This window comes from Akebia trifoliata, chromosome 4 (genome assembly GCF_017979445.1).
Source record: "Akebia trifoliata isolate Shusen 1 chromosome 4, ASM1797944v1, whole genome shotgun sequence".
NCBI lineage: Eukaryota > Viridiplantae > Streptophyta > Magnoliopsida > Ranunculales > Lardizabalaceae > Akebia > Akebia trifoliata.
The window spans coordinates 2,628,106-2,654,476 of record NC_141378.1 but is presented as its reverse complement, the minus strand read 5'-3'; the positions used below and the strand labels follow the sequence as shown (position 1 = coordinate 2,654,476).

The 26,371-nt window shown below is 35.0% G+C and overlaps 2 protein-coding genes across 3 annotated transcripts; both read left to right on the top strand.

Moving 5' to 3' along the window:
- Positions 1-360: 360 nt before the first annotated feature.
- LOC147402934 (Ubiquitin carboxyl-terminal hydrolase family protein) lies at positions 361-8,118 on the top strand. The gene is made up of 2 exons (XM_086438350.1): positions 361-2,012; positions 7,648-8,118. The coding sequence occupies exon 1, from the start codon at positions 408-410 to the stop codon at positions 1,965-1,967; it is 1,560 nt and encodes a 519-aa protein (XP_086294476.1). The 5' UTR covers positions 361-407; the 3' UTR covers positions 1,968-2,012; positions 7,648-8,118.
- A 3,907-nt stretch (positions 8,119-12,025) lies between these two features.
- LOC147402933 (putative magnesium transporter NIPA6) lies at positions 12,026-18,417 on the top strand. 2 transcript variants are annotated; one of them, XM_086438359.1, is made up of 9 exons: positions 12,031-12,508; positions 12,600-12,656; positions 12,754-12,844; positions 12,956-13,116; positions 13,195-13,322; positions 13,552-13,689; positions 15,956-16,048; positions 16,935-17,049; positions 17,707-18,417. In XM_086438359.1, exons 1-9 carry the CDS (start codon positions 12,346-12,348, stop codon positions 17,835-17,837), a joined length of 1,077 nt encoding a protein of 358 aa, XP_086294485.1. In that variant the 5' UTR covers positions 12,031-12,345; the 3' UTR covers positions 17,838-18,417. The 2 variants fall into 2 exon arrangements, with proteins under 2 accessions (XP_086294484.1, XP_086294485.1); XM_086438358.1 differs by having other exon boundaries at positions 12,026-12,508; positions 12,956-13,322.
- The last annotated feature ends 7,954 nt before the right edge of the window (positions 18,418-26,371 follow it).

The following is a 26,371-nucleotide window of genomic DNA, read 5'->3' as shown; positions in this document are numbered from 1 at the left end:
TATATACTTCGTTGTATTCTATTTATTGAAGAAATGAATCGAAAAATACTTTCCATGTGTTTTTAATATTGGGTAATGCTTCGGTGACATTGCGATTTACTGTGATTCTCACATTTCTTATGTGAAGGTGCACACATTATCGTAAATACTTTTTTTTACTGGTATCTCGAGGAAATACATTTCACATCAATGCAGTGAGAATCACAGTGAAAAACAGAGTTACCGCATGCTTTTCCTTTAAATATTTATGCAATTTACGTGTCTGCACACGTTAATAAGAGTACCTGACACTAAATAATATAAGAAATTGAGGTGTAATAAGTAAACGTTGGGTGCTAATAACAGCTCTCTAAAAACAAAACCCTGCTAAAACCCTCAGTTCTCCCAAAACCCCTCTTTTTCCCCAAATGTTACTCTCTCGTTCCATCGCAAGGCGTAGGCTACAGCATCAAAACCAGAGGTATCGCACCTTCGTAGACGCAAGAATCAAATGGGTTAGAGACCGAGGGCTCGACCATGTAGTCGAGAAGGAGAAGAACCTCAAACCAATGCTCGCTCTCAAAAACCTCATCAAATCCGAACCCTCAAAAACCCTTCCAGTCTCCATCGCAGCCGAACACAAAACTCAACTCTCTCTCCCCACTCGAGCCATTGAATTCATCCGAAATTACCCCTCAATTTTTCAAGAATTCCTCCCATCTGGTGTTCCCCCGTCTCGTCCTCACGTCCGTCTCACACCCGAAGTTCTCCGTCTCGACGACGAAGAACAAACGATCTATGAAAGCGATACCCATCGACAAAATGCCGCCGATCAACTCCTAAGATTACTCATGTTGTCTAGAATCAATAAATTGCCGTTGAAAATCGTTGATCAGCTTCAATGGGATTTGGGTTTGCCGTCCGATTATGTACGTACCCTTCTTACGGATTATCCCGATTACTTTGATGTAACATCTATGAAAAGTTCAAATTTTTCGAGTGATCCTGTTCTTGGGTTGGAGTTGGTTTGTTGGAGTGATGAGTTGGCGCTGTCCGTAATGGAAAAAAAGGCAAAAATCATGAAAATTGGAGAAACCCATTACAAGAAGGGAATGCCACTCGCATTCCCTCTTCAATATTCGAGAGGTTTCGATATGGAGAAGAAGGTGAAGAAATGGGTTGATGAGTGGCAGAAGTTGCCTTATATTTCTCCATATGAGAATGCAATGCATCTTCAATCCAAGAGTGATCAAGCTGAGAAATGGACGGTTGCGATTTTGCATGAGCTTCTTCATCTTTTCATTTCAAAGAAAACTGAGAAAGAGAACATTCTTTGTTTAGGTGATTGCTTTGGACTTCGAGCGAGATTCAAGAGAGCTTTGCTTACTCATCCGGGTATTTTTTATGTTTCGAATAAGATTAGGACCCATACCGTTGTTCTTAGAGAGGCTTACAAGAGAGATCTTTTGCTTGAGAAGCATCCTTTAATGGGTATGAGGTATCAATATATTCACCTTATGAACAAAGGGAAGGAATCGGTTAAACCGACTATGGAGCAAAAAAGGATTACCCATGATGCCGAAGAAGGGGAAGAGAAAGATGAGGAGTTGGATGGAACTTATGGGTCGGAATCCGAGGATGCCAGTGATGACGAATGCGATTATGATGACGTTGATGAGGATGATGGTGATGATGATGATGGTGATGAAGATGATTTGGATTCTCGCCAGAGTGTTGTGGTTGATAGAGGAAGAATGATGAGAAATGCACATTCGCCCATTGAGACGGGAAGGCCTTTGAGACCTTCGGGTCGAGCTAGCTCAAATGGAAGATACCCGAATATGGTGGGCGACAAGGTTCCAACAATTTCTTCTAGAAGATCAGATTCATATAAAGGGAATCATTTCGGTGTGAGAACACCTGGGAGATCGAATTACCCAAGAAGCAGGGGGAATTTGTTGACTGAAAATAAGACAAGGTCTGCTTAGTCGCTATGCTAGCTTTTCTCGAAAACACCAATGTATGTTTGGGTGGTGAGTTCTATCTGTCTCTCACTCTCCTTGTTAAAGTCTGACAAGTCAATTAATTTATATGTTCCCATATTATTTTTTTTGGATAAGTGTATGTTTCCATATGTTAGTTTGCAGTTATTGCAACCACTGTAATATGGTGTCTGATTTGATGATTAAACAATGCCCTTGCTATTGCTCATAATGTGGTTTTTCATATGTGTGTGTGCATGCCTGCACTTCATAACTTATTTTTGGTTGATCTAAGATATAGGACCTTTGATGGGGACATCAAAGCTTGAAGAGTGGATTTTATGTTCATTTAGTTTTCTGTTTTGGATTTTTATATTTATGTTTTTGGGTGTAGTTTGGTAACTTCAGTATTTCTTTTATTTAAATTTATAAGGGTTGGAAATTTAAGAGAACTATCCTGCATCAACCTTCCTGTGATCACTAAAAGATACTAGCATTTTGTTTTTTCAGATCTATTTCTACATACTAGTACATGCCACTTCAATAAATTTGATACTTGTTATTTGTGATATTGGTTAGCTGAAGATGAGTCTTCTTCTGATCCTCCACTCTAGTGTTTTTTGCAAAAGAGACCCCTACTCACACGATCAATGTGCAAGAATTGTACATGCCACTTCAATAAATTTGATACTTGTTGTTTGTGATATTGGTTAGCTGAAGATGAGTCTTCTTCTGGTCCTCCACTCTGGTGCTTTGAGCAAAAGAGACCCCTACTCACACGATCAATGTGCAAGAATAGTACAAGTACAGGCTGTGAAAGATAACTAGCATCCATGAATTATTACGTACTCGTCACAATATACAAAATCTATACTAATAAATGTTCACTCGACCAAGGAAAAGAACTTGCATTGATACCATTTGGCGTAGGGAAAATTGATAGTCTATTTATTAGCTTCTCCTTAAAAACAGAAATCCTCTTTTATCACTAAACCCTTGGATTTTTTCCATATAGGTGTTCTGTTCAAGATCTATATTTAGAAATGCCATATTTTCATCTACCTAGTACATACTACTCCCAAGCCAAAATGAGCTACTAAAGCCAAAATAATTCTAAGTAAATCTTTCTTAGTGACAATAATAATCTCCTTCAAGTTGATCTCTTCCTTGTGAGTGTGTTCTTTGACTGCCAATGTCGCCTTAAATCACTCAAACTTTCCTTTTGATTCTCTATCAATCTTAAATCTAGTTGCATCCACTCTTCCATGCACCTTTAGGTGATCTTCCACACTCTTCACCATTTTTCTAAGAGGACTTGAGTTCTCTCATGACATACTGTCAACTTTTGTGATTGTTCACTCTCAATTGTTTCATAGAAATTTGATGGGTCATTGTTCAACAGATTTGTGACAAATAATCTGGAAATCTGGCACCATTCATTTCACAATCTCCACTCGCCTAGGTGGGTTATAAACTCTAGAGTTTCAACCTCTCAATGTATTTGATGAAGTAACAAATAATTGACCTGACAAGCTTTAATTTAATGTAATCCTTACGAGACTCGAAACCATAAATTCAAGTAACCTGCGACCTCATTTCTAACCAATATATTGGAGGGATTGCCTAGAGATGGATGGTCCTTGAGCATTTTTTTTCTATAATGGTATAAGAGATTTCATTATTTCATTTATAAGTGAACTCTTAATTTCAAAAGATGAAGTAAAAATATCAACGTATGTGTACACCAATGGAGAAAAAAGATGCAGAATCTAAACAGAGTATGTATATTCTAGAGTAATTAGTTACGTCTGTCTCACTGTAAAATCACCATTGACAAATTGCTCCATGCACAACAGCCACTCCTTGCCTTTGATGGTTTGCTTGCATTGAACTATTGTGTGGAGCTTGAAATATATGTGGTAACACCGGTACCAGTTCACCTACCATTGGAAAGACCATCAAACTAAATGCCAAACAAACATTCACAAATAATTGCATCTGTTCTTTCCAGGCCATTTATTATATTTCAAGTAGTCTCTCTCTTATAAGACAGTGGTTAGACCAATTATGCTTTATGGAGCTGAATGTTGAGCGGTTGAGAAGGATCATGCTAAATTAATTGACACAGTAGAGATAAGAATGTTGATTTGGATGAGTGGAAAGACTTGAAAAAGATAAAATTAGGACTGTACACATTCGAGAAATGCAAGAATAGCTCCAATAGATGATAACCTAAGAGAAAGTAGATTGAGATGGTTTGGGTATGTTCTATGACCCCAAGTAGAATACATATTTTAGTTGTAGGTCTTAAAAGAGCGTGGTTTCACAAGTGAGTACAAATAGGAAGATGATGCAGGAGCATTTCCAGATTGGACGAGGTGGCCAACAAACTGGGGCATGTTAGTGAGATGGCCCATGATGTGGGACCCAATAATATGGAGGGCTTGATCAAGTGCCCTAAGCTATGAGATAAAGGAATTAATCTCACACTCCTCATTATTCATGGCTTTTGTGGAGCATTGGTTTAGTCCTGGATCAATTGGTATTAGAGCAGATCCAGTGTTCAAGTGTTCCCTAAGTTATGAGATAAAGGAATCAATCTCACACTCCTCATCATTCATGGGTTTTGTCGAGCATTGGTTTAATCCTGGATCAATTGGTATTAGAGCAGATCCTGAGTTCAAGTGTTCTCCTCAGCATGGGTGGATGATGCAAGGGCATCTCCATGCTGGGCTGGGTGGCTCATGGAGTGGGGTGCATTGGTGGGGTGACCCATGATGTGGAACCCACAAAGGGGAAGGTTTGACCAGGTACTCTAGGTTATGAGATAAAGAAATTAGTCTCACGCTCCTCATTAGCTGCAGCTTTTTTGGAGCATTGGTTAATGTCCTGCATCAAAAGTGTACGCTAACACAATACATATGGTATGACAAGCACTTTCTCATGTTGGAACGTAGGATGATTGATACAAGACTAGTCCAATATGTTATTGGGCAACAATAACAATGCTTATACTCCCACTCATGAGCCCAAGCATATAAGTGAGATGCCCCCTTGCAAAGTTAATCATCATTGCCAAAGTCAGTCCATTCCAATACCACTAATCATGTGAAACTTAAGATCTTATTTAAGAATTAATAATTATGTTATTTAATTTCAATTCAACTTTTCATTCACAGTGAATTGCCAGTTTTTAAAGATGATTTCTGTAAAATGAAAATTTATTGGAAGATGTTCATTTGAGACCCCACAAGTGAGTACTAATAAGAAGTGTAGGTTGTGTGTTTGATATCCAGTATGAGAAATATTTCCTCAGGGCCACCTGTGAGGGCACTCCCTTACTTGGTGTGTGTGATAGGCAGGCATTGCATGTGCCCAGGGAAGGGACCCATATGACTTGGCTCCGGCCCTGGCTCATCCGGGCCACCTAGTCGGTCGTAAGTCCGAACACCCCCATTATCAAAAAGAAAGAAATATTATTGTTACAAAAAGATTTGACAAGTTGTAAAATCTTTTAGAATAATGAATCATATTGGTACCAATAAAGGAAAATAATATATCATATTAATTATGTGTGTTATATGGTTTTTCGTTTGGTGCAATGTATGCTACAAACAAAAGAAAATGAATAATTAATAGAAAAGATTTGACAAATCGTAAAATATTTGGCTTTAATGTACTGTATTCATTATGTGTGTTGTATGATGTATAGAAAAAAACAAAAACAGAAACTCATTGAAGTTATACATTTGAATCAAGGAGTGATAGAAACAAAATAAATATATTATTAATGCAAAATATTTGACAAGTTGTAAAATCATTTAAAATTCACTCTACTACATTAATTCATTTAATTGTGTGTTGTATGATTTGTGGGGAGAAAAATAAAAACAGAAACTTATTAAAGGTTATATGTTTGGTTCAATTTATGATACAAACAAAATGAAATAAAGTATTAATAAAAACAGATATGACAAGCTGTAAAATCTTTTGTACCTAAAGTTCTATATTTGCTGCCTTGAAATTTCAAGAAAAACTTCTCTATATAAACCCCATCCAATCCGGTTTTAGCATCAAGCATTGAGTTATTAAGGTCTTTATCTTTCCCTTTCGATATGTTAATCCTTTCTTCTTGTTTCGGGTTCAACAAATGTTTGCACTTATCGATGCAAATCTTGGTCGTTGTTCCTGGCATTTCATATGTACGAGACAAGTTCGTTATCACTTGGTGGTGAAACAGAATGTCTTGTTTTCTCTATTCTCACGAACCCTCTTCTCTCTTCTCTCCCACTGAACCAACAAAATCTTTGCAACTCTCCATATTTCCAGCTCTCTCTCTCTTGGCTCTACGATCATCTTCGAACACAAAGGAATTATCTCTCTCTCGGCTCTGCTGTTGTCTTCAAACACAGATTGAAGGAACACTAACTCACGGCAACTCTCCCTCTTCTCCATCTCACTCGGTACTCTCTCTCTCTCTCTATATATATATATATCCATATTTTTAGGGTTTTTTTATTATTATTATTATGGGAAGAATGCTAGCTTTTTGGATTCTAATGGTCGACCATATTTTGGATGAGTTAGGATATGAAATCAAACTGCTTGGGAACTCAAAACTACTAAGATCTGCACATTCCAGTACATCACATTGATGGTCCAGGAAAAATGTTTATCTAGGCCCTGTATATTTTGTGTGGAAAAAATTTCAAGGAAAAGTAATTTTTGTGGAAACCTTTTCTTATAAGAAGTTTAATTGAAAATTGTTTGCCAACATAGTAGTTATCCAAAAGAGTTCATCCCAAAAATGTTTGCTGTTTGGGTGACATTTTGCGTTCTGGGTGTATCCATAAAGAACTTGCAATGATATTTAGGATAAGAATATTTCCCAAGGAGATCTCTTAGCCTTAGGTAGAATTGATTTGAATGGTGGGTTCTGGACCTTCTTCATGCACAGGTAGGAGAGGATGGTTTCTTCATACTGGCATTTTATTACGTTGATCTTTGTTTTATGAGTGATCTGCCTTATTCATTATTGCATTGATCTAGGTTCACACCAAAATGGAATGCAATGGATACCCAATCTTCTAATCTTTGTCTTCGAGGTTTGTCTTATTGTTTGCATGACCATTGAGAATGAAGTAACTTGAATCTCCTTCAATATAATGGAAGTAATCTTTTTTTTTTTTGTTGTTGTTAAGTAAGTTTAGTGGTTGATAGGATCCTCCTTTAATCTTAAGCTAAAGGAAAATGAAGCTTAACTGGCAACATAGACAACCCTTTTAATGTTGGTTAAGCATAGTTCTCAAATATTAAGTTGTAAATGTATGAGTAAAACACATGGAAACATGAACTTAAGTGAACTGCCATCTGCTCCATTTACATATAAAGATTGACAAACTGACCCTCTAAAATTGAATTACATATTTATATTTACACTTTAAGCACACTATGAAGCTGTGGTATGAATTGAAGCCGAATTTAATCTACGGCATCTTTACGAACATTAACAATTTTTTCATGTTGCACAAATCGTTAGTGGTTCCCTGTCAAGATGTGATAACATATATTATACCATGATAATGTCTATTAATTTTTATTGAGGTTGACAATTTTACTTGAGTGTGCACCTCCGTGTTTGTGCTTCTGATTTTCATACCCTTTTTGTTTGCTTTGGTATATACAGCAAGTTACATGCATTTCTGAGGTAGTGGCAAAGCTGTAGAGACGAAGCAAGAAGCCTTGAGGGCAGCAATGTAATGTGATACTACCTCGGTGAAAATAGAATACCAAAATTATGTATGGATAGAGGTTGGTTGGTGTGCCATCGGTTAGGAAAGAAAGAAATTTCTTGCCACAGCAGAGGCTCTGTCACACATGTTCCATAGCCCTTCTTAGCTTTTGAACAACAATTTTTTTGCTTTTGAGATATTTCAAGGGCTTAAGCCACATTAACTCTTGATCATTTTTTTTCTATAATAGTATAAGAAGAGATTTCGGTTAAAAGTGAACTCTTAATTTCAAAAGATGAAGTAAAAATATCAATGTACGTGTACACCAATGGAGAAAAAAAGATTCAGAATCTAAAGAGAGTATATATACTCTAGCGCAATTAGTTACTTCTGTCTCATTGTAAAATCACTCCATGCACAACTGCCACTCCTTGCCTTATGGTTTGCTTGCTTTGTACTATTGTATGGAGGAGGATGAAATATACACGGTTAACACCCTTGCCAATTCACATGCCTTTGGAAAGACCATCGCACTAGATGCCAAACCAACATTCATAAATAATTGAATCTGTTCTTTGCAGGCCATTTATTTTATTTCAAGTAGTCTCTCTCTCTCTTGTAAGACGGCGGTTAAACCAATTATGCTTAATGGAACTGAATGTTGAGCAGTTGAGAAAGATCATGGTAAATTAATTGAACATAGTAGAGATAAGAATGTTGAAATGGATGAGTGGAAAGACGTAAAAAAGATAAAATTAGGAATGAACACATTCGAGAAATGTAGGATGTTTATATGTTGGTGATGTTAATGGTGAAGGTGATGATGGTAAGAATGATGGCGGTGATGATGAGGGCATTGAGGTTGTTGTACCATTGGTTTAAAAAAGAAGATCAAAGTCAAAGGATAAATAATCAATTTGAAAAATTAAGGTGTAATCTCATAAAAAAAAAATAAAAAAAAAATGTAGAAGGCCATGTCATTATTATTTTTTTTTTTAATAAAAGGAACATTTGTCACCTAAGAAGGCGGATCCCTCCAAAATTTTGAAACATAGCTGCTTCAAAGTCACCTTGTGCTACACGTCATAACTTACAAGTTTACACTTTGCTACATACAACAAGTTACAATAATATTTTTTTTTTCAATCAAGTTTTATAAAAATTCATAAAAAAAAAAAAAAAAAAAAAATTGTGTTTTATATATATATATATATATATATAATATATATATATATATATATATATTTTTAACTTAAAATATGTGAATTATTCAGAATAGTTCAATAATTCAGAGAATAATACTTTCATTGGAAAAAAAATGAAAAATTCGTGAATTTTTCAAGAATTAAATAGGGGTAATTAAGCACCCCATGAATTAATAAGGGCAACCCACATCATAACCAAATTGTTTTGTCTTATTGGTTAATGTCCTACATCATCGGAAGTGTAAACTAACACAATACATATAGCATGATGAGCACTTTCTCATGTTGGAACATAGGATGATTTATACAAGACTCGTCTAACATGTTTTTGGGCAACAATAACAATGCTTATACTCCCACTCATGAACCCTAAGGAGTTGGCCTAGTGGCAAGTTAAGATTTGATAAACTCCTCAGAAAGGGTAGGTCAAGTGTTCAAAACCCTACAAAGAAATGAATTCCTTGGGACCACCCTCCAAGTCTAGTTGACCCTCGACTCAACCAATTGCACGTAAGACTTTCCAAGGGGGCGGCGTGTGTGACCATGGGATTAGTCTCACCCAAAGGGTGAGGACACCGACGATAAGCAAAAGAAAAATAAAAGAAAATACTCCCACTCATGAGCCCAAGCATACAAATGAGATGTCCCCTTGCCAAGTTAATCATCATTGCCAAAGGCAGTCCATTCCAACACCACTAATCATGAGAAACATAAGATCTTATTTAACAATTAATAATTATGTTATTTAATTTCAATTCAACTTTTCATATACGGTGAATTGATATTTTTTAAAGATGATTTCTGTAAAATGAAGATTTATTGGAACATGTTCATTTGAGGCCCCACTAGTGAGTACTAATAAGAAGTATAAGATTGTAGGATGATTGATCCCAGGTTACATGTTTAATATAACTTATGATATAAATAAAAGAAAATAGATTATTATTAAAAAAGGATTTAACAAGTTGTAAAATCTATTAGAATAATGAATCGTACTGGTACCAATAAAAGAAAAATATATATCATATTAATTAGGTGTGTGATATGGTTTGTTGGACAAAAAAAACTTATTGAAGGTTTCTCGTTTGTTGTAATGTTTGCTGCAAATAAAAGAAAATGAAATATTAATAAAAAAGATTTGACAAATCGTAAAATCTTTGAGATTTAATGACCTGTATTGATTATGTGTGTTGCACGATGTATAGAAAAGAAAAAAAAAATAGAAACTCATTGAAGGTTACACGTTTGGTTCAAGGAATGATTGAAACAAAATAAATTTAAGATTAATGCAAAATATTTGACAAGTTGTAAAATCATTTACATTTCACTTACCACATTAATTCATTTAATTGTATGTTGTATAATGCGTGGGAAAATAAAAATAAAAACGGAAACTTATTGAAATTTATATGTATGGTTGAATGTATGATACAAACAAAATAAAATGAAGTATTAGTAAAAAAATATATGACAAGCTGTAAAATCTTTTGTAACTAAAGTAATATATTTGTTGTCTTGAAATTTCAAGAAAAACTTCTCTATATTAACCCCACCAAATCCTTGGGTTGTAGTATCAACTATTGAATCATTGACGACGACCTCTGGACATGCTCATCTTTTTCTTCTTGTTTCGGGTTCAACAAATGTTTGTAAATCTTGATCGGTGTTCCTGACATTTCATCATACGAGACAAGTTTGCTATCACTTGGGAGTGAAGCTGAATGTCATTGTTTCAAGATGAGATTGTTTATATTTTGAATTTTTTATATGTATATTTTTTGGTGTAAAGTGTTCAAAAGGGTTTAGGGGAGTTTTCTTTGACGATTTTATAAGTAGATTGGATTTTGTGCAGTTGGTCTCCTGTGAAAGTATTGGCCTTTGGCCTTGTTGTTTTCTTGTAGTCATCTTTACCAGTTTTAATATATTCTTTTGCATTTACCTATAAAAATAAAAATAAAAAAAATCTACTGCTAAGCTTTTATTTAATTATTGGCTTGCTTTGAACTATTGTATGGAGGTTGAGATCATGGTTTCAAAACTCGTCTGAGATCGAGATGTATCGTCGTATTACCTAGCAACGAGACGGACGGACAAGTCATTGTATCGGAAGAGATTTAAAACTCACGTTGATTTTTCTCATTATTGAACGAGATGTCTCAAATATGTCAGAAAACTCATCCAAGACCATTTGGTCTCGCTCAAATCTTTTTTTTTTTTCTTCATGTGGGTGGGTGGGGGGAATCCAATTAGCAGGCTAACACTTATGAACTTTAACCAACTTAGAGCCCACACCTTCATGTCGATAGTAGGGCATAAAATTGGTAGGACCTATGTTGGATCTAAGTATATTCATAGTAAGGTTTGGATTTTTTTTTTTTTTTTCCTTTTGATTTGAGCTCGGATCCAATTAACTAATGCCATATTTAGATCCAAATCAAGTTTGGTTGAGCACTTATGAAATACCTATTTTTTTCCTTAAATTATCAATTTAGTTCTTTGCATGCTTATAATAGTTTATGTTTTACCATTATATTCCTTCATTTATAAGAATTCATGTTATAAAGAAGTAATAGAAAGAAAATTTCAGAACTTTAAAAAAATATACAAAATAAAGGATTAATTTTCTTCAAAAATTTTAATTTTAAATTTGAGAGTTTAGTAGCCATCAATTTTCAACATCTACAACAAGCTCAAAAGGTTTTATTTTGAATCTGATTTTTTCCATGAAACCTAGTAGACTTCATTGTTGGATTGCTAATCCGATAATCCATGTGCACCCAACGACCCTTAGTAAGATTTTAAGTCTTACTAAGTAAGTCACGATAGTGTGATTCATAAAGTAAGATTTGTTATAAAGGAAGGGAGTTTTTGTAATAAATTAGGTCTGACCAGTAAATCTCTCTGTTATTTAAGGAGGAGAGAGAAAAATGATCCTAGCAGTGGCGCATGTTAGCAGCATAGCTTCAGAAAATGTGCGCACGATAACGGGTACATGTAAGTAAGGTCACTATAGACCGTTCGATTTTCAACGATCCATATTAATCGTTACACGTTTTACACCTACTCTAATAAAACTCTGGCAAACGACCATCTCGGCCTCTCCTTTTTCTGTGGACTGTTTGGAGTGAAAACTCAGTTTTTTTTTTATATTTCTTTTTGTTTCTTTATGATTCCTTAACAACTAAGCCAATAATTCCCTTTTGTCAAAACTAGAGGTTTAGGATTCGATAGTTAGTCAAACTTTTCGAATTCTAGGGTTTCGATTTCCACTATTTTTCTTCTTCAATTCTACGACAAAAATCAATCAAGTTAGAAGTAGTAACCTTCTTTTCTAATTCCTTTATTTTATTTTTCAATTCTACGAAGAAAGTCAATCCCGATAGAAGAAGTAATCTTCCCCAAAATTATCAGTTTTAGATGAACAAGTAGATCAGCCGATGATCATCAATGGCGCCTTCTTCATCGAAAGGAGGAGTGGCAGTTTCGCTCTGGTACTCAGATAATCTAAAAGGATTTATTCTTGCTGTCGTCTCTAGCGTTTTTATTGGATCGAGTTTCATCGTCAAGAAAAAGGGTCTTAAACGGGCTGGTAAATCCGGTTCTCGTGCCAGTAAGTAAAGATCAAGAAGTTAAAAATTAAAATTCCCTGATTTTTCTAGAAACCGTAACCCTAATTTTGGTTTTTGTATCTGTAATTTAAGGTGTTGGTGGATACGGTTATTTATTAGAGCCCCTTTGGTGGATTGGCATGTTTACTAGTAAGTTAGTCCGCTACATTGTGATTAATTAAATTTTTTTCGTATGAAGATTTTGTTTTTGATTGTCTTAATTAATTAATTTTGGGGAGTGTGGCAGTGCTTATTGGAGAGATTGCGAATTTCGTCGCCTACATTTTTGCCCCTGCTGTTCTTGTAACGCCGCTTGGTGCTTTGAGTATAATTGTTAGGTAAATTTTTTTTTTTTTTTTTTTTGGTTATTGGTTCCAATATCTATAATAAAAAGAGTTTCTTGATTAGTAATTTGGTTGTATTTGTTGTGTTTATGGGAAATGATTCAGTGCTGTTCTAGCACATGTCTTGTTGAAGGAGAAACTGCAGAAGATGGGGGTATTAGGGTGTGTTTTATGTGTAGTGGGGTCCACAGTAATTGTGCTTCATGCACCCGATGAACGTAATCCGAGTTCTGTAGAAGAAATCTGGGGTTTAGCAACACAGCCGGGTAAGCTGGTTAAACTTAGTTACTCATGTTTAGTTGTTTCTAGCTTTTCTCTTGATTGGTTTGATGTGTTTGGTTCAGCTTTTCTTTTGTATATGATATCGGCAATTGCTACTGTGCTCGTACTGATGTTGCATTGCGCCCCTCGCTACGGGCAGACGAACATAATGGTTTACGTAGGCATATGCTCTATAATTGGATCATTGACAGTAAGTAGTTATAGCATTGCAATTGGATATTGGGGAAATGCTAACTTTGATTATGGTCTGAAATATATTGATGTATAATCTGATATAAACCCATACTTGATTGATTAAGTGTTGGCGATGGGAATTGGTTATGCCTCTTTGGGGTTGGTTTGTGTGTGCTTTAATACTCATTTTCTAATCCAGGAGTACAATTTGGCTTCCTATATCTGACGAGGTTTTCTGATTGAAGGTTATGAGCATAAAAGCAATTGGGATTGCAATAAAACTTACATTGGAGGGTATAAGCCAAGTTGCATACTTCCAGACATGGATATTTGCAATGGTTGCGATCACCTGCATCATCACTCAGTTGAATTATCTAAACAAGGTCAGTACCTCATTTATTCATTGTAGATTTTTTTTACCCATTTCTTTATTCAATGTTGAAGAGAAAGCAACATCTTTCGCCTTAAGAAATCTTTGGATTTTCAGTTTCATGTTGTGTTAATACATGTGATTTTCATAGGATATTAAGTAATTTATTTAGATTTAATATCTTACTGTGATTTGAAGGGAAGTTTTCCCAAGCTTTTTCTTCAGGTGAAAGGGAGTAGAATATAGTTATTAGGTTATATGTACCTATTATAGTATGGGAAAGATAACATGCTGGAACTGACACTGTAAGAATTGTTCAGCTGTTTCACTAGTTAATGAATTGCAAAAAAAAAATAAAAATAAACTTACTATCAAGTTTATGATATAACCAGCGTTCTAAATTTTAATTTCAGTGTGCTTGTAGATTGTATTTCTTCACTATGAAAATCATCCAAATTTATGGCATGCATCGAATGTTAAACTAAAATGATAAAATAATCTCGGAATTTTAGGTGGAAGCTTGCTTGATACTGCTCCAATAGCACCTTTGAAACTTATTTTTCATGCATACAAGTATATTACCTTGTACAGTTTCGATCCCCAAGATTCAAGGAAGTAGAATATAAGGGAATTCATATGCATTACTCTTGTAGGTAATTTGTATAAAATTACATAAGGAACTTTGCCTCTAAAATCAAGAGGCCCAGATTTTCCTATAAAAAAATCAAGAGGCCCGGATATCTAGGTTTCAAAAAAAAAAGTCAAGGTTGTTCATCCTTCAGTGACCTCGCAGGGACAAAGAGCTTTTACCAAGGAATACAAATTCTTGGTAGAGTTTTGGCTGAGTGAATGTCTAGATTCCTAGATTGAATCTAGTGATCCCCGTAATAATTTGCAACATCAATAAAGCTTATGATCACGAAAGCTGGAATATTGTGGATTACATGTTTGTTTGATTGGGATTTGAAGAAAAGCGGCGGACATGGGTTCAAAAAATTGCATTTATTCAGCTCATTTTTCGGTCTTGGTGAATGAGGCCACCTTTGGATGTTTTTAAGAGCTATAAGGGGTTGAAACAAGGAGATTTATGCATCTCCTTTTCTATTCATTGCAGTGGTGGAAGCTCTATTTATCTCTAGGGTTGTTGGCTCTTCAAGGTTTTTGGGATGGGAAGCAATGCACTACAATTTATTGTCTCCAATTCATGGTTGATATGCCTTTTTTTAGGACCGGACTTTTTGAAATTTAGATTCCTAAGAGGTTTGCTATGTTGTTTCGAGACATTGTTGAGTTTGAGCATCAATTTTGGGAGAAGGCAAAGTTTGTCGTGTTGATAGGTCTTCCCTTATTAACAACACCCTTATCTAATTAATCTCTTCTCCAAATCTCCTCTATCCACTATTACCTAACCCTATTCCATACCCCTAAACCTAATTACAATACCCTCACTGAAAAAAAAAAAAATAATGCCAAAACTTTGCATCTATATTCTTTTTAACAAATAGCCATTGGGATTTTGGGAAACTTTTTTTCTATATTAAAAAAAAAAAACTTTCAATAATTTTTCTTTTCTTCTTCATCACCCCCTAATTAGCCTTTCCCCACCCTTCCCAAAGTAGAAGAATCGAATAAATTTAGGTTGTCCTTCCCAAAGTAGAAAAATCGAATAGATTTAGGTTGTCCTACATCAATAACACACTCATAACTCATTAAATTACAAAATCCAATTGGAGCAATAGCAGTTTTCCAATATTCGGCAGTTTATGAAATATTGATATTCGGAAAAGCATAATTTATTATTAACTATTCATAAGCTTGGTGCTAAGAAAAATGTTAAACAATCAATGTTTTGTACTTTAAAAGTATGTATAATGTTGTAAGTTTTTGTGTTTTATTTATACTATCTGAGAATATACATTCCCAGATTTCAAGCATAGAGATATTTTGAAAGATTATAGAGATGAATATATGTTCCTAGTGGTATGGCAGTCCAGAATATGTCTGGTCCAATCTGTTAAGGTTGTTCTCAAGTTTTCTGATACAACTTTTGGCAACTATTAGTTTCTATGTTACTTCTAATTGAAATGATTTTATCATTTTTTTTTCTGGAGATTGGACAAGAGCAAGTCGCTTAGCATGTGTAGCATTAAGTGATAGTTTCATCCTATGTTTGTTTGCAATTTCAAAAATGCATCTACTAGCTTGGTGTTGTGGCGTTGTAGTTTGTTTACTGTATAAAATATTATGTAGTTTAATTGTTGAGTTTGGCATGTCTCCAGGCATTGGATACCTTCAACACTGCAGTTGTGTCTCCTATCTATTATGCCATGTTCACTTCTCTCACAATTTTTGCAAGTGTCATAATGTTTAAGGTATATTCTGATGAACTCATACACTACAATATATATAGAGTTGGTCTATCCTTATTCCTTATTCTTACTTCCCAAGTGGGAGACCCGTATAGGTCACATATTGACTTTGGACCACACAGTGAATTATGCTCAACATCATGATATTTGTCGCAACATATCAGCACATTCTAATTTTTATTGTGTAAAAAGGGTTTTCCTAAGCAATGGGTTAAATGAAAAATACAGATTTTTCAACTCCAAGTTAGCTTTTCACTAGTCTTGGAATGTCAAAATGAATTGCACGTTTTTGTTGATCGCCTCTAAGGTATGGACAATTTACCGTACGATTGGATCATCCTATATCCATTAGGACCTATGGCCCCTGCTAGCATGAGTACAAATAGGGAGCATGTATAGACTAACTCGTCTGTATTTTGGGTCTTTCTTGCACAGTTTTTTACATGGTCTCATAGCCCATTCTGAAACTTTTAACCATATAAGAAGTGCATTACAAATTGAACATTTTGTACTGCACATTTCACCCTTAACCTTGAGTTCATTTCTCATAGGATTAGGAGTTCTGTTGATTTTTGGAGAGGAAATCATCCTCACGAATAAAACCCAACCCTTTCTTAGATTTCTAACCCTGTGACTGCCTATTTCACCATCAATTTTTTAAAATAACCCATTGTAACATATTAAACATATAATTTAAAAGAATCTGGACTATTGAAATCGTAATCTACTTTAAGTTCACAATTGATGAGGTTGATAAGTTTCAGAATGAGCTGATATTTGTGATGGAAGTGACATTCTTAGTGAGGAGAATATTCTCACTAAAAATCAGCCTTGTGAACCCCGCATGTATGTTTTTCAGCGAATTCATTAAGCTTGCTGTTAATTATAGGATTACTCTGGTCAGAGTGCAAGCAGTATAGCATCAGAGCTCTGTGGATTCATCACTGTGCTGTCGGGTACTACAGTGTTGCATAGTACCAGAGAACCAGATCCTCCAATTACAGGTATTTTGTGTGCATTTACGTGTACACAACTGGCATAAATTGCTTCACATGGATTTTATGTACGATGTGTTAATCTAGCAGTATCTTATTTATGGCAGTTGTTATGGTATAGGATTTACCTAGGAATTCGAAGAAAGTTAAGTAACCCATTCTTCTAGGTTGGGCATGTAATATCCAACTTTGATTTTCAAGAGGGAGTGAATCTGCAACAATTACTTCCAAGAGAAGTTTTGAGTGATCACTAGTCACATACAAAGATGTGAGTTCTTATAACAGTATGATGATGATGATGAACACTAATGCATACACTTTAAACTCCTGAGGGAATCAAATCTGAATTGAGAAAGTTAATCCAAAACTCTATTTTGAAGTTTTGAAGTTCTTAAATCTTGTAACTAGGATACTTGATTCACCACATTGAAGATGTCTTTTGACCTCTTTTACAGATTGTATTTTAGGATAATACAAGTAATTTTCCAGATGTCATGAAAGAATGTAAGCAAAAAAACAAAAAAAAATCTTGTTGCAAGCACCTTAGAAACTCCTTGAGATCATAAATTTCTAGTTTTTGTTTTAATAAAAGCAATGCTTAAACTCGATAATCCTTGCACTTATTTCAAGTGATAAATGATTTTTTTTTTCTCCCAACACATGCAGATTTGTATTCACCACTGTCTCCTAGAATATCATGGCATATCCAAGGGAATGGGGAACTATGGAAGCAAAAGGATGAAGATGGGCTATCTGCCGAATTTGTCACAATCCTTCGCCAAGACTATTTCACTTAGATGAGTACTTGCATGTGAATTCATTCACAATTCAAGAGAAGCACTTGTTCAGAAATAGTTGCTGTAAATCTGCAGTTTGTTGTAAATGCTGGGAGATGCGCTATTTATGATTTATGGACTCTCTATAGCAACTCAATATGCTGATCAAGGATCCATCTGTGCTTGAGGAGGCCAAGTTAATGAGGTCTTACGTCTCCTTTCTTCTAGAGTAAATCTTCTAATCCTTCTTCCTTCAATTCCTCATCTGAGTGTGCAATCGTCCTCCTAGCCTTGTTTTGGGGTCTAAGTTATTATTCTTTTGTTTCAATTTTTTGATATAGGTCTGGTCCATTTGTTTCTTTTTGTACAAGTCTGGTTACTGGTGTGTGGAGTAGGGGACTGTAATAACCTAATCCTCGGCTTTGTAGTGAAAGGAATTTATCTATTTTATTAGGCCTTTTTTTTTTGTCCCATGGCTGCTAGGAGTGATCTCACCAAAGAGGTCTTCCTTTGCGATATTCTTTGGCGCCGTGGATTAATATCTTGGTCAGACTCTTCATAGAAAGAAATAGTATATTATCTCTTGTTAGTGTTTGATTCATGATTTTCTTCTGTTACAGTTCATTAATGATGCAATTCAGCTTTTCTATATTCTATATTGAGATAGTCTGTTCTTGATCATAGGTAAATCATCAAAATAAGGTGAGAATAAAAAGGGTTTAAGGACACAAGAAGAATGCTTTATTGGTGTGTTCTCTCAGCTTTTTAATGAATCTGTCTTTAGTGAAATTTACAATTGTAGGTGGTTGCTTGCATCTCCAATAATGGCTCCCAATGGTAAAAGTCTTCAGGACTCAGGTGCATTTTTTGATGCAATATTTGATATTTGATATTTGATATTAGCTTCCCTTGACAAGACAACGAACTTTCCAATGTGGTAAATGCATTGATAATGTTAAATTGATGTTTTCTTTCATCGTTTTAAATAGAATAGAACCAATATTTCCCCATCAGTTTTTTTTATTTTTTTTTTATTTTTTATTTCTTATTGTGGGTATCCCCCCACCCTTTGGGTGAGACTAATCTCATGGTGACACGCACGTCCCCTCAGAAAGTCCTACATTTTACTGGTTGAGTCAAGGGTCAACCAGTCCCTTAATCTTTCTTTTTTTTAATTTCTTATTGTGGGTATCTCCCCACCCTTTGGGTGAGATTAATCCCACTGTCACATGCACTGTCCTCTCAGAAAGCCCTACACGCAACTGGTCGAGTCGAGGGTCAACCAGTCCCTTAATCTTTTTTTTATTTGTTTAAAGAAGAAATTTTACCAGTATGGCAGTGTCTTCTTCAAATCAAACATGGAGATAAGGGAAGAGAATAAGAGAAAATGTTTGCAGGCTCCTTAGATCTTTTTCTTTTTCAAAAATCGAGAAAGTAGAAAACCCTTGATGAAAAAAATGGTACTCTTAATATCATATGGAATTGATCCATCACAATCCAATTAGAGAAAACCTTTTAAAATTACACTTTGCTCTGCATGGCCCCCTATATTTTTCTTAAAACTCATTTTCTGCAAGGATTTTTTTTCTTTAAGAAAAAGTTTCTCTTCTGTCTCTTGAACCCATATAATCTCTTTTCTCTTTCATCAAATAATAAAGTATCCAAGCATTCCTCTTTCGGCTCTTAGAACAATTATAACACCTTTTCATTTTCTTCTAGAATTTTTTTTTTTTTTTCCAAAAGAGATCTTCTCTATGCTATCCTTACTCTCTTTTAAAGTTTACTTTTTCTCAAACAAAATTCTAACATTTTGATCAAAAAGAAAAAAAAAAGGCAATTTTTTTTCTTCCAATTTATCTTTATTTGCAGTGTTATGTTTAATTTTATTAATTGATGTGCTATAATTATAGGTTGGTGTGATCATATAAGCTCTCAAAAATTTAATCCCTCTATCAATTTCAATAAAAATAAAATTCAATATTTTTTTTACTTTTATAAAAATATATATTAACATTAATAATCACATAAAAATTGAAACATTTCTATGAAAATTTTATTTTCACACAAAATCCGAAACCTAATAATACTTGTACTGTACATTCGTTTAATTTTCTTTGTGACTTTCTTTATGAAGCACGTGCGAAAAAACGTGTACTCGACAAGCCTGGACAAATAAAGATAAGAAGATAAAAAGATTGAGCAAATATATGGTCTTATTAATACCTATGGGACCATCAAAAGAAAAGGACTTCTAACCTGAAACAACACCTGAACAGTACAACTGAAATCTAATCAAACAATTTATTATTTCACAGAGAAAATACTACATTTGTAGCACAATTAATTCCAACATAGCATAGATAGTCGATCAAAAATAAAATAAAATAAAACATAGTATATATTGCTTGATGTAGTATATCTTTTACACTGAAGCAGCTTAATTTTGCCATCCATACTGAAGCTGATAAGTATGGATCTCTTTGACGAGATAATACAGGCCATCTGATCTGGCTGACCAAATACACTTAGAGTGGCACCTGAATGGGTCCACTATTATATCGAAATGGCCCAAGCCATCGAACCATTGCATGTCACAGCTTACAATCACATAATCCAAAAATTTGATATAAAAACTCCACTCGGCAGAATATCGAAAGGGTAAATGTTTGATACCTAAATCAGCATTTTTGGACAAGCAGTGCAGGGTCAAGTTCAAGCCTTCACCTAAATGATTAGAAATTTGCAAGGTGGTTTCGCCGACAACAAGGGAAGACTCATAGATAGAGATTATTAGGACAAACATGAGAAAATATTTGGAGACGAGAGTAGCCATTATTGTGGAGGATGTGATGGTAGGTGGTGGTGGTGGTCATGATTTTAATAACAAGATAGGTAGGGCAGGTGTAATAATTAGAACCCGTACGATTGTTACATTTGGCTAAGTACAGACTAGTAATGAAGTGTATTTACCAGTAATTTCTTAATGTATAGCTAGTTATGGAAAAGAAATGCTAACGAGTAACATCAGATTGTAATAAGTGTATTTTGATTCACCAAATCATTTTCTACGAGGATTGGGAAAAGAATGTTAATATTAATTGGATTAGAATGAAATTAATTAGGGATAAACTTAAATTGACATTTACAGGAGGTTTATATAGGAAATAAGTAAGCTCAATTCATTTTTGGACTGGGTTAGGCCCATTAAGTTTAAGGTCAGAGTCTCTCTCTCTCTCTCTCTCTCTCTCTCTCTCTCTCTCTGTAAACTTCAGATACCACATTGATTAGGATGTCTTTGATATTATGAAAGGTATTTTTAATATAAAAAAAACAATGACACTATGATAGCCAGTAGGTCATGCGTTTGATACCCAATATGAGCATTAATTCCTCAGAGGCCACCCACGAGGGCTCACCTGACTTACATGGTGCGTATGATGCCCTGGGAGTAGTCCCTGGACAAGACCATGGTCTATGAATTGGGCAAAACCAGGCATAGAGAAAAAAAAAAACACTAGTTTTTTAACTAAAAGATGAAATAATAAAATCTTTAATGATATTTTTTAAAAACTTTGGGTTATGAGAGTAGTTAACGTTCTCATGAAGCCTTTGATTTTAGTAATCCCCTATGTATATTAATTTATTTTCTTTATTAATCGTTACAAAGACAATAGTGATGAAATTGTTGAGTATGGGGCATTATTGGGTAGTTGCTATTTCGATCTTTCTTTTATTATTTTAATGATAGGGGTGTTTAGCTAAATTATCTAGTTTAAGAAGTTTATAGTAGTCTACTTTTGTCACTTAACATTTAGAACTTTCAGTAATGACAACAAGATGTCAATTCAATTTCTTAATACTCTATTAAGGTGTGGAACCAATTAAATAAAAAATTTAACAATAAGATTCAATTATGTAGCATTAGGCACCAACATACTTGATTGATCAATTACGCTTACTTTATTTATCTAATAAAATTATGTGTTAACAGAACATGAATGATATTGACTTCTTATATATAATAATCAATGATTTAATAGAAAGATTGAAGTTCTTAAAGTGGATTACAACCCTCTTCTATTGGTTTTTGTGTTTGGTTTTTCAAAGTTGTCCATGTCGTTAGCTTTGTAAGGAATTTAAATTAAGAGTTCGATTCAAAGACTATGATGTTTGATATTGAAGCTGAGAGAGACAGAGAGTTTAAAATTCCATTCAAAAACACCTCAAAACACGATAAACCTTTAAAATGGGCTGGATTTTGGCCTATCCTGGTCCATTGTGGATTGGATATGGGCCTTTTTATATTTGAAGCTGGGGGTGGGGATTAGACTTGTAGTCTACCCGACCCATATATACGCTCTAAGTATATTATGTGTCAGGCTTGGACATAGGTTATTTTTATTGGGCCAGGCCCGGACATTAGATGGATCAGATTAAGATTTTTGAAGCCCAATTAGTATCGGAACGATTAAGTTTGGCCCAGTCCTTCCACCCATATTTTAATATCAGAATTTTCAGATTTTACCAGGACGTGTCGTGTGGTTGTAAAGGAAATTATACAAAAAGATTCTTATTTTAATTTGTTTAGATTCCAATGCTGGAAAAAGTAGAGCCAAAATACGGATAATAGACTATGATTTCGAGTATCTATTAATTTTTATTATATAAAAAATATAAAATAAAAATTGAACAAAAATCATCTACTTGGCCTTCGATCCTATTAGTTTGTCAGATTCTAATAATACAACAAAAACCTCTTTTTCCTTTTAATATGACAAAAACCTCCGTCCGCATTTCTACTTAACGTCATGGGTCTGTTTTATAGAGTGCATCAATGTTGGACATGTTTCTCCATCCAACTATCAATGAGACATGTAGGAAGAGAATCTGGATTACTTAAGAAAACAATTTCATTTTAAAATGCATCCCAAGGATGCCACAATTTCATAATGAAAATTATTCCATCATCTTGTTATACACCTAATTTTTCTTTCTTTCATATACACGTGGCATTAATTTATTGGTCATTGGACAAAGTTACAAATGCCCTAAAATTAGTAACGAAGATTTTTCTAGGGTTCAACATCACACTAGACCCATGAAATATTGAAATTTGAAAAACAACGAAGAAAAAATAAGGTGGGTAGTCTCGATCTATCTTGTGGGTCACCATATTTATTTTTATGAACATGAATGGATGCTCATAGTCCCAAAGGTCACAACTGGAATTTTATTTTGAATAATGCTGAAGTGACCTCATGCTGGAACCTCGCATCGATCGTACTTCTTGACGTGAAAGTGTATGGGAACCATTCACTTTCACGTCAGGAAGTGCGATATGAAATTCTAGCCTAAGATTATTCTAATGTGACTCTTTTACTTTTACAACTTTCTTATTCTTATGAATCTCGAATAAATAAATAAAAAATATTACTTTTTATCAAATTACTAAAATGAATTAGAATAATATTTAGAGCAATTCCAACTCAAAACCTATCTCCTGACCCATTTTGGGTTGTGGGATTTTCAAGACCCTAAATGAGTAGCTCCAAATAGCTTCTCCGTTTTTTGGAGGGAAAATTTCAGATCATTGACTAGGGTAGTAGCTCTGGTTGTAGAGGTTTTAAGACCGTTGAGGTCTTCCTGCTCTTTAGGACCCTTAGAAATTACCTTACAAACCTCTATTTGAAAGTAAATTGAACTTCGAACCCTTATTAATGACACATCTCTCTCTCTCTTAATGATTTTTTTATTATTTTAGAGTTTCAAGTCTATGAGGACAAAGAAAAGAAGCTTCCTCAACCCTTCATCTCGTGATGATTGTTATTGGCATCCAACTTTTACTAAGGATAGATTTTTTTTTTTTTTTTAAATATTAAAGTATTCCCGGAAGGAGGATAGACAAATAAAATAGTCCTTATTATTTCCTTGATTTCCAATTCCCCACCTGTTCACTCACTTTCATTCGGTCGATATATAACCAAAGCCCATAAATGGGACTAGTAAATTCATAGTGGTCTTGATCCTTATGTTGTGCCTTTTAATCAGCATTACGGCAAACCCGTGTAAAATACATAGCGGATTTGGGCGCTCTAGCCAAAACGAATCCTATTTCGGCTATTACCTTCTCCATTACTATGTTCTCATACGCAGGAATACCCCCGTTAGCCGGCTTTCGTAGCAAATTCTATTTGTTCTTCGCCGCTTTGGGTTGTGGGGCTTACTTCCTAGCCCCAGTGGGAGTAGTGACTAGCGTTATAGGTCGTTGGGCGGCCGGAAGGTTGCCATGAGTAAGTCAGTTTGGGAGACCGAAGGCAGTTCTCCGTGCGTGCACCGGACACGTAGCTTACCGAATCAGTTGCGACACGGATGGGAATGCATGCTACGAAAGAAAGGGTCGAGTCTGATACATCAACCGTCTACTCAATATCCTTGTACGAGTCCACAATCACTACACGAGATGAACCTTGGTTTGGTGAATTTCAGTTGGCCTTAGGTGTAATAGGACTCCCAGTTACTGCGCGCGATCGTATACTGAGGTGCTCCCCGCCGGTTGTTGGAACGACGCGAGCCGGGCCGGGCCTCGATTCAGAAAGATGAAGGGACAGAGGTTACAAATTCCCCATCTCATTGGGGGCGTTATAATTATGGATAGCACGGTTGGAGAGTATACCCTCATGAATATTCAAAGTGGTTACCCATAAAAGGGTATGGAGGTGGGTATAGCCGTTGGAGTTGCTCTTAGGATTTGTTTTGGATTGAAAATAAGGATATAAAATTAAAAGCTAATTCAACTAAATGGGTTTTTTTTATATATATAAAAAAATTAAAAATAATTCGAGTTTAATGTTTCTGTAGAAAATAACCATTTTGATAAAAATAAATACATAGTAAATAGTAAAGTGGATAAATGACATTTTTATCGATTTACAGTAAAGAAAGATATGTAACGATTTTGCAAAATATTCGTAGTTAGGTCAGAAATTTTGGCCAAATACTCGACCGTTTGGTGGAATACCCTTAGAATTCTGTAAATGATGAGATTACCCTTTCATTCTTTTAAAAGACAAAAAGCGTCCATAAAAGAACTTCGCTTTAATTCTTTTAACAAGGATACTTCTGTCTACATAAAAGATATTCGCTTTAATAGAAGATTCCATGAACCCAAAAGATTCCTGTTATCCTTCCGCTCCCAGTTCGTTAGGACGTTTGAGGCTCACCATAAACGTACGGCTGAGATGAGAAGATATCAGTTGAACGTTTGACGCTGTTAGTCAACGTCGTTTAAGACGAATCTTCATCATAATACGACAAAAAACTCCGTCCCACCATAGTCGAGACTCCATACAATTTCAATCCAACGTCACAGTTTTCTTCTAGGGTGCACCATTATTCTACTCTTTTGTGTATAATTTCGAATGAGATAGGGACATGTGAAGAACAAATTACAAAAATGAAGGTATACAGGGGCAGAGCTAGTAAGGAGCTAGTGGGGGCAATTGCCCCCACAAACTTTGAGACACCCCTATATTTTCAATTAATTATATGTCCCATTTGTCCTCATTCCCTCATCTCTCTCCCTATTTGCCCCCACACACTCACCTCCCTCCAATTTTTGTCCCCATAGAACTTTGAGACACCTTTATATTTTCAACTAATTACATGCCCCATTTGTCCCTATTGCCTCACCTCTCTCCCCATTTGCCCCCACACCCTCACCTCCCTTCAATTTTTGCCCTCCTAGAACTTTGAGACACTCCTATATTTTTAACTAATTACATGTTCCATTTGTCTCCACTCCCTCATCTCTTCTATTTTTTGTTGATGACATTGCCTCTTGATCGGGACTTCTCAAATATTAATTGAAAATGACCTACATATCATTTTCTTCAACTTCAAACTAAAAATCTCTTAATTTCTCTCTAAAATCATTCATCTTCACTATACAACTAACCATTGTTTGCTCCCACTATAGGAAAATCCTGGCTCCGCCCCTGAAGGTAAAGGTCATAATTTTCTATGTTCTACTAATGAGAGTGAAACGTGGGAAGAGATAATAAATTAATTTCTCATTTTGAAAATCAATCACACACACAAAATATGATAGATACGAGGATATGCCTTAGGGATGTCCAAATAAAACAGATCACTACGAAACATGTACCAATTGCTAAGAGCTATGTGTGCATACTGCATACCACAACCCAAATCCATAGTTATTGGATCAAAATGGATTAAATTCCAAATACAATCCCATTTGATCCATTGACAACACTAATTTGTGGTTGAAAATAAAATACTAGTTAGTTATGGTAACCTTACTACATATATGCATATATATCCAATAAGCGGTGAAAGTCTGTAGGTTGTGTGTTTGATATCCAGTATGAGTAATATTTTCTTAGGGCCACTCACAAGGGAGTTCCCTCATTTATCTAGTGTGTGTGATGTGTGGGCGTTGCATGTTCTCAGGGGAGGATCTCATATGCCTTGGTTTTGATTCCCCAGTCATACATATAATTATAAATAAATAAATAAATAAAGTCACCAACGTA

Excerpts from the sequence above, each read along its gene's own strand:
- LOC147402933 (XM_086438358.1), top strand. The coding sequence starts at position 12,346 with ATGGCGCCTTCTTCATCGAAAGGAGGAGTGGCAGTTTCGCTCTGGTAC. Across the intron at positions 12,845-12,955 it reads GCTTTGAGTATAATTGTTAG|TGCTGTTCTAGCACATGTCT; the intron begins GTAAATTTTTTT and ends GAAATGATTCAG. Across the intron at positions 13,690-15,955 it reads AGTTGAATTATCTAAACAAG|GCATTGGATACCTTCAACAC; the intron begins GTCAGTACCTCA and ends GCATGTCTCCAG.
- LOC147402934 (XM_086438350.1), top strand. The coding sequence starts at position 408 with ATGTTACTCTCTCGTTCCATCGCAAGGCGTAGGCTACAGCATCAAAAC.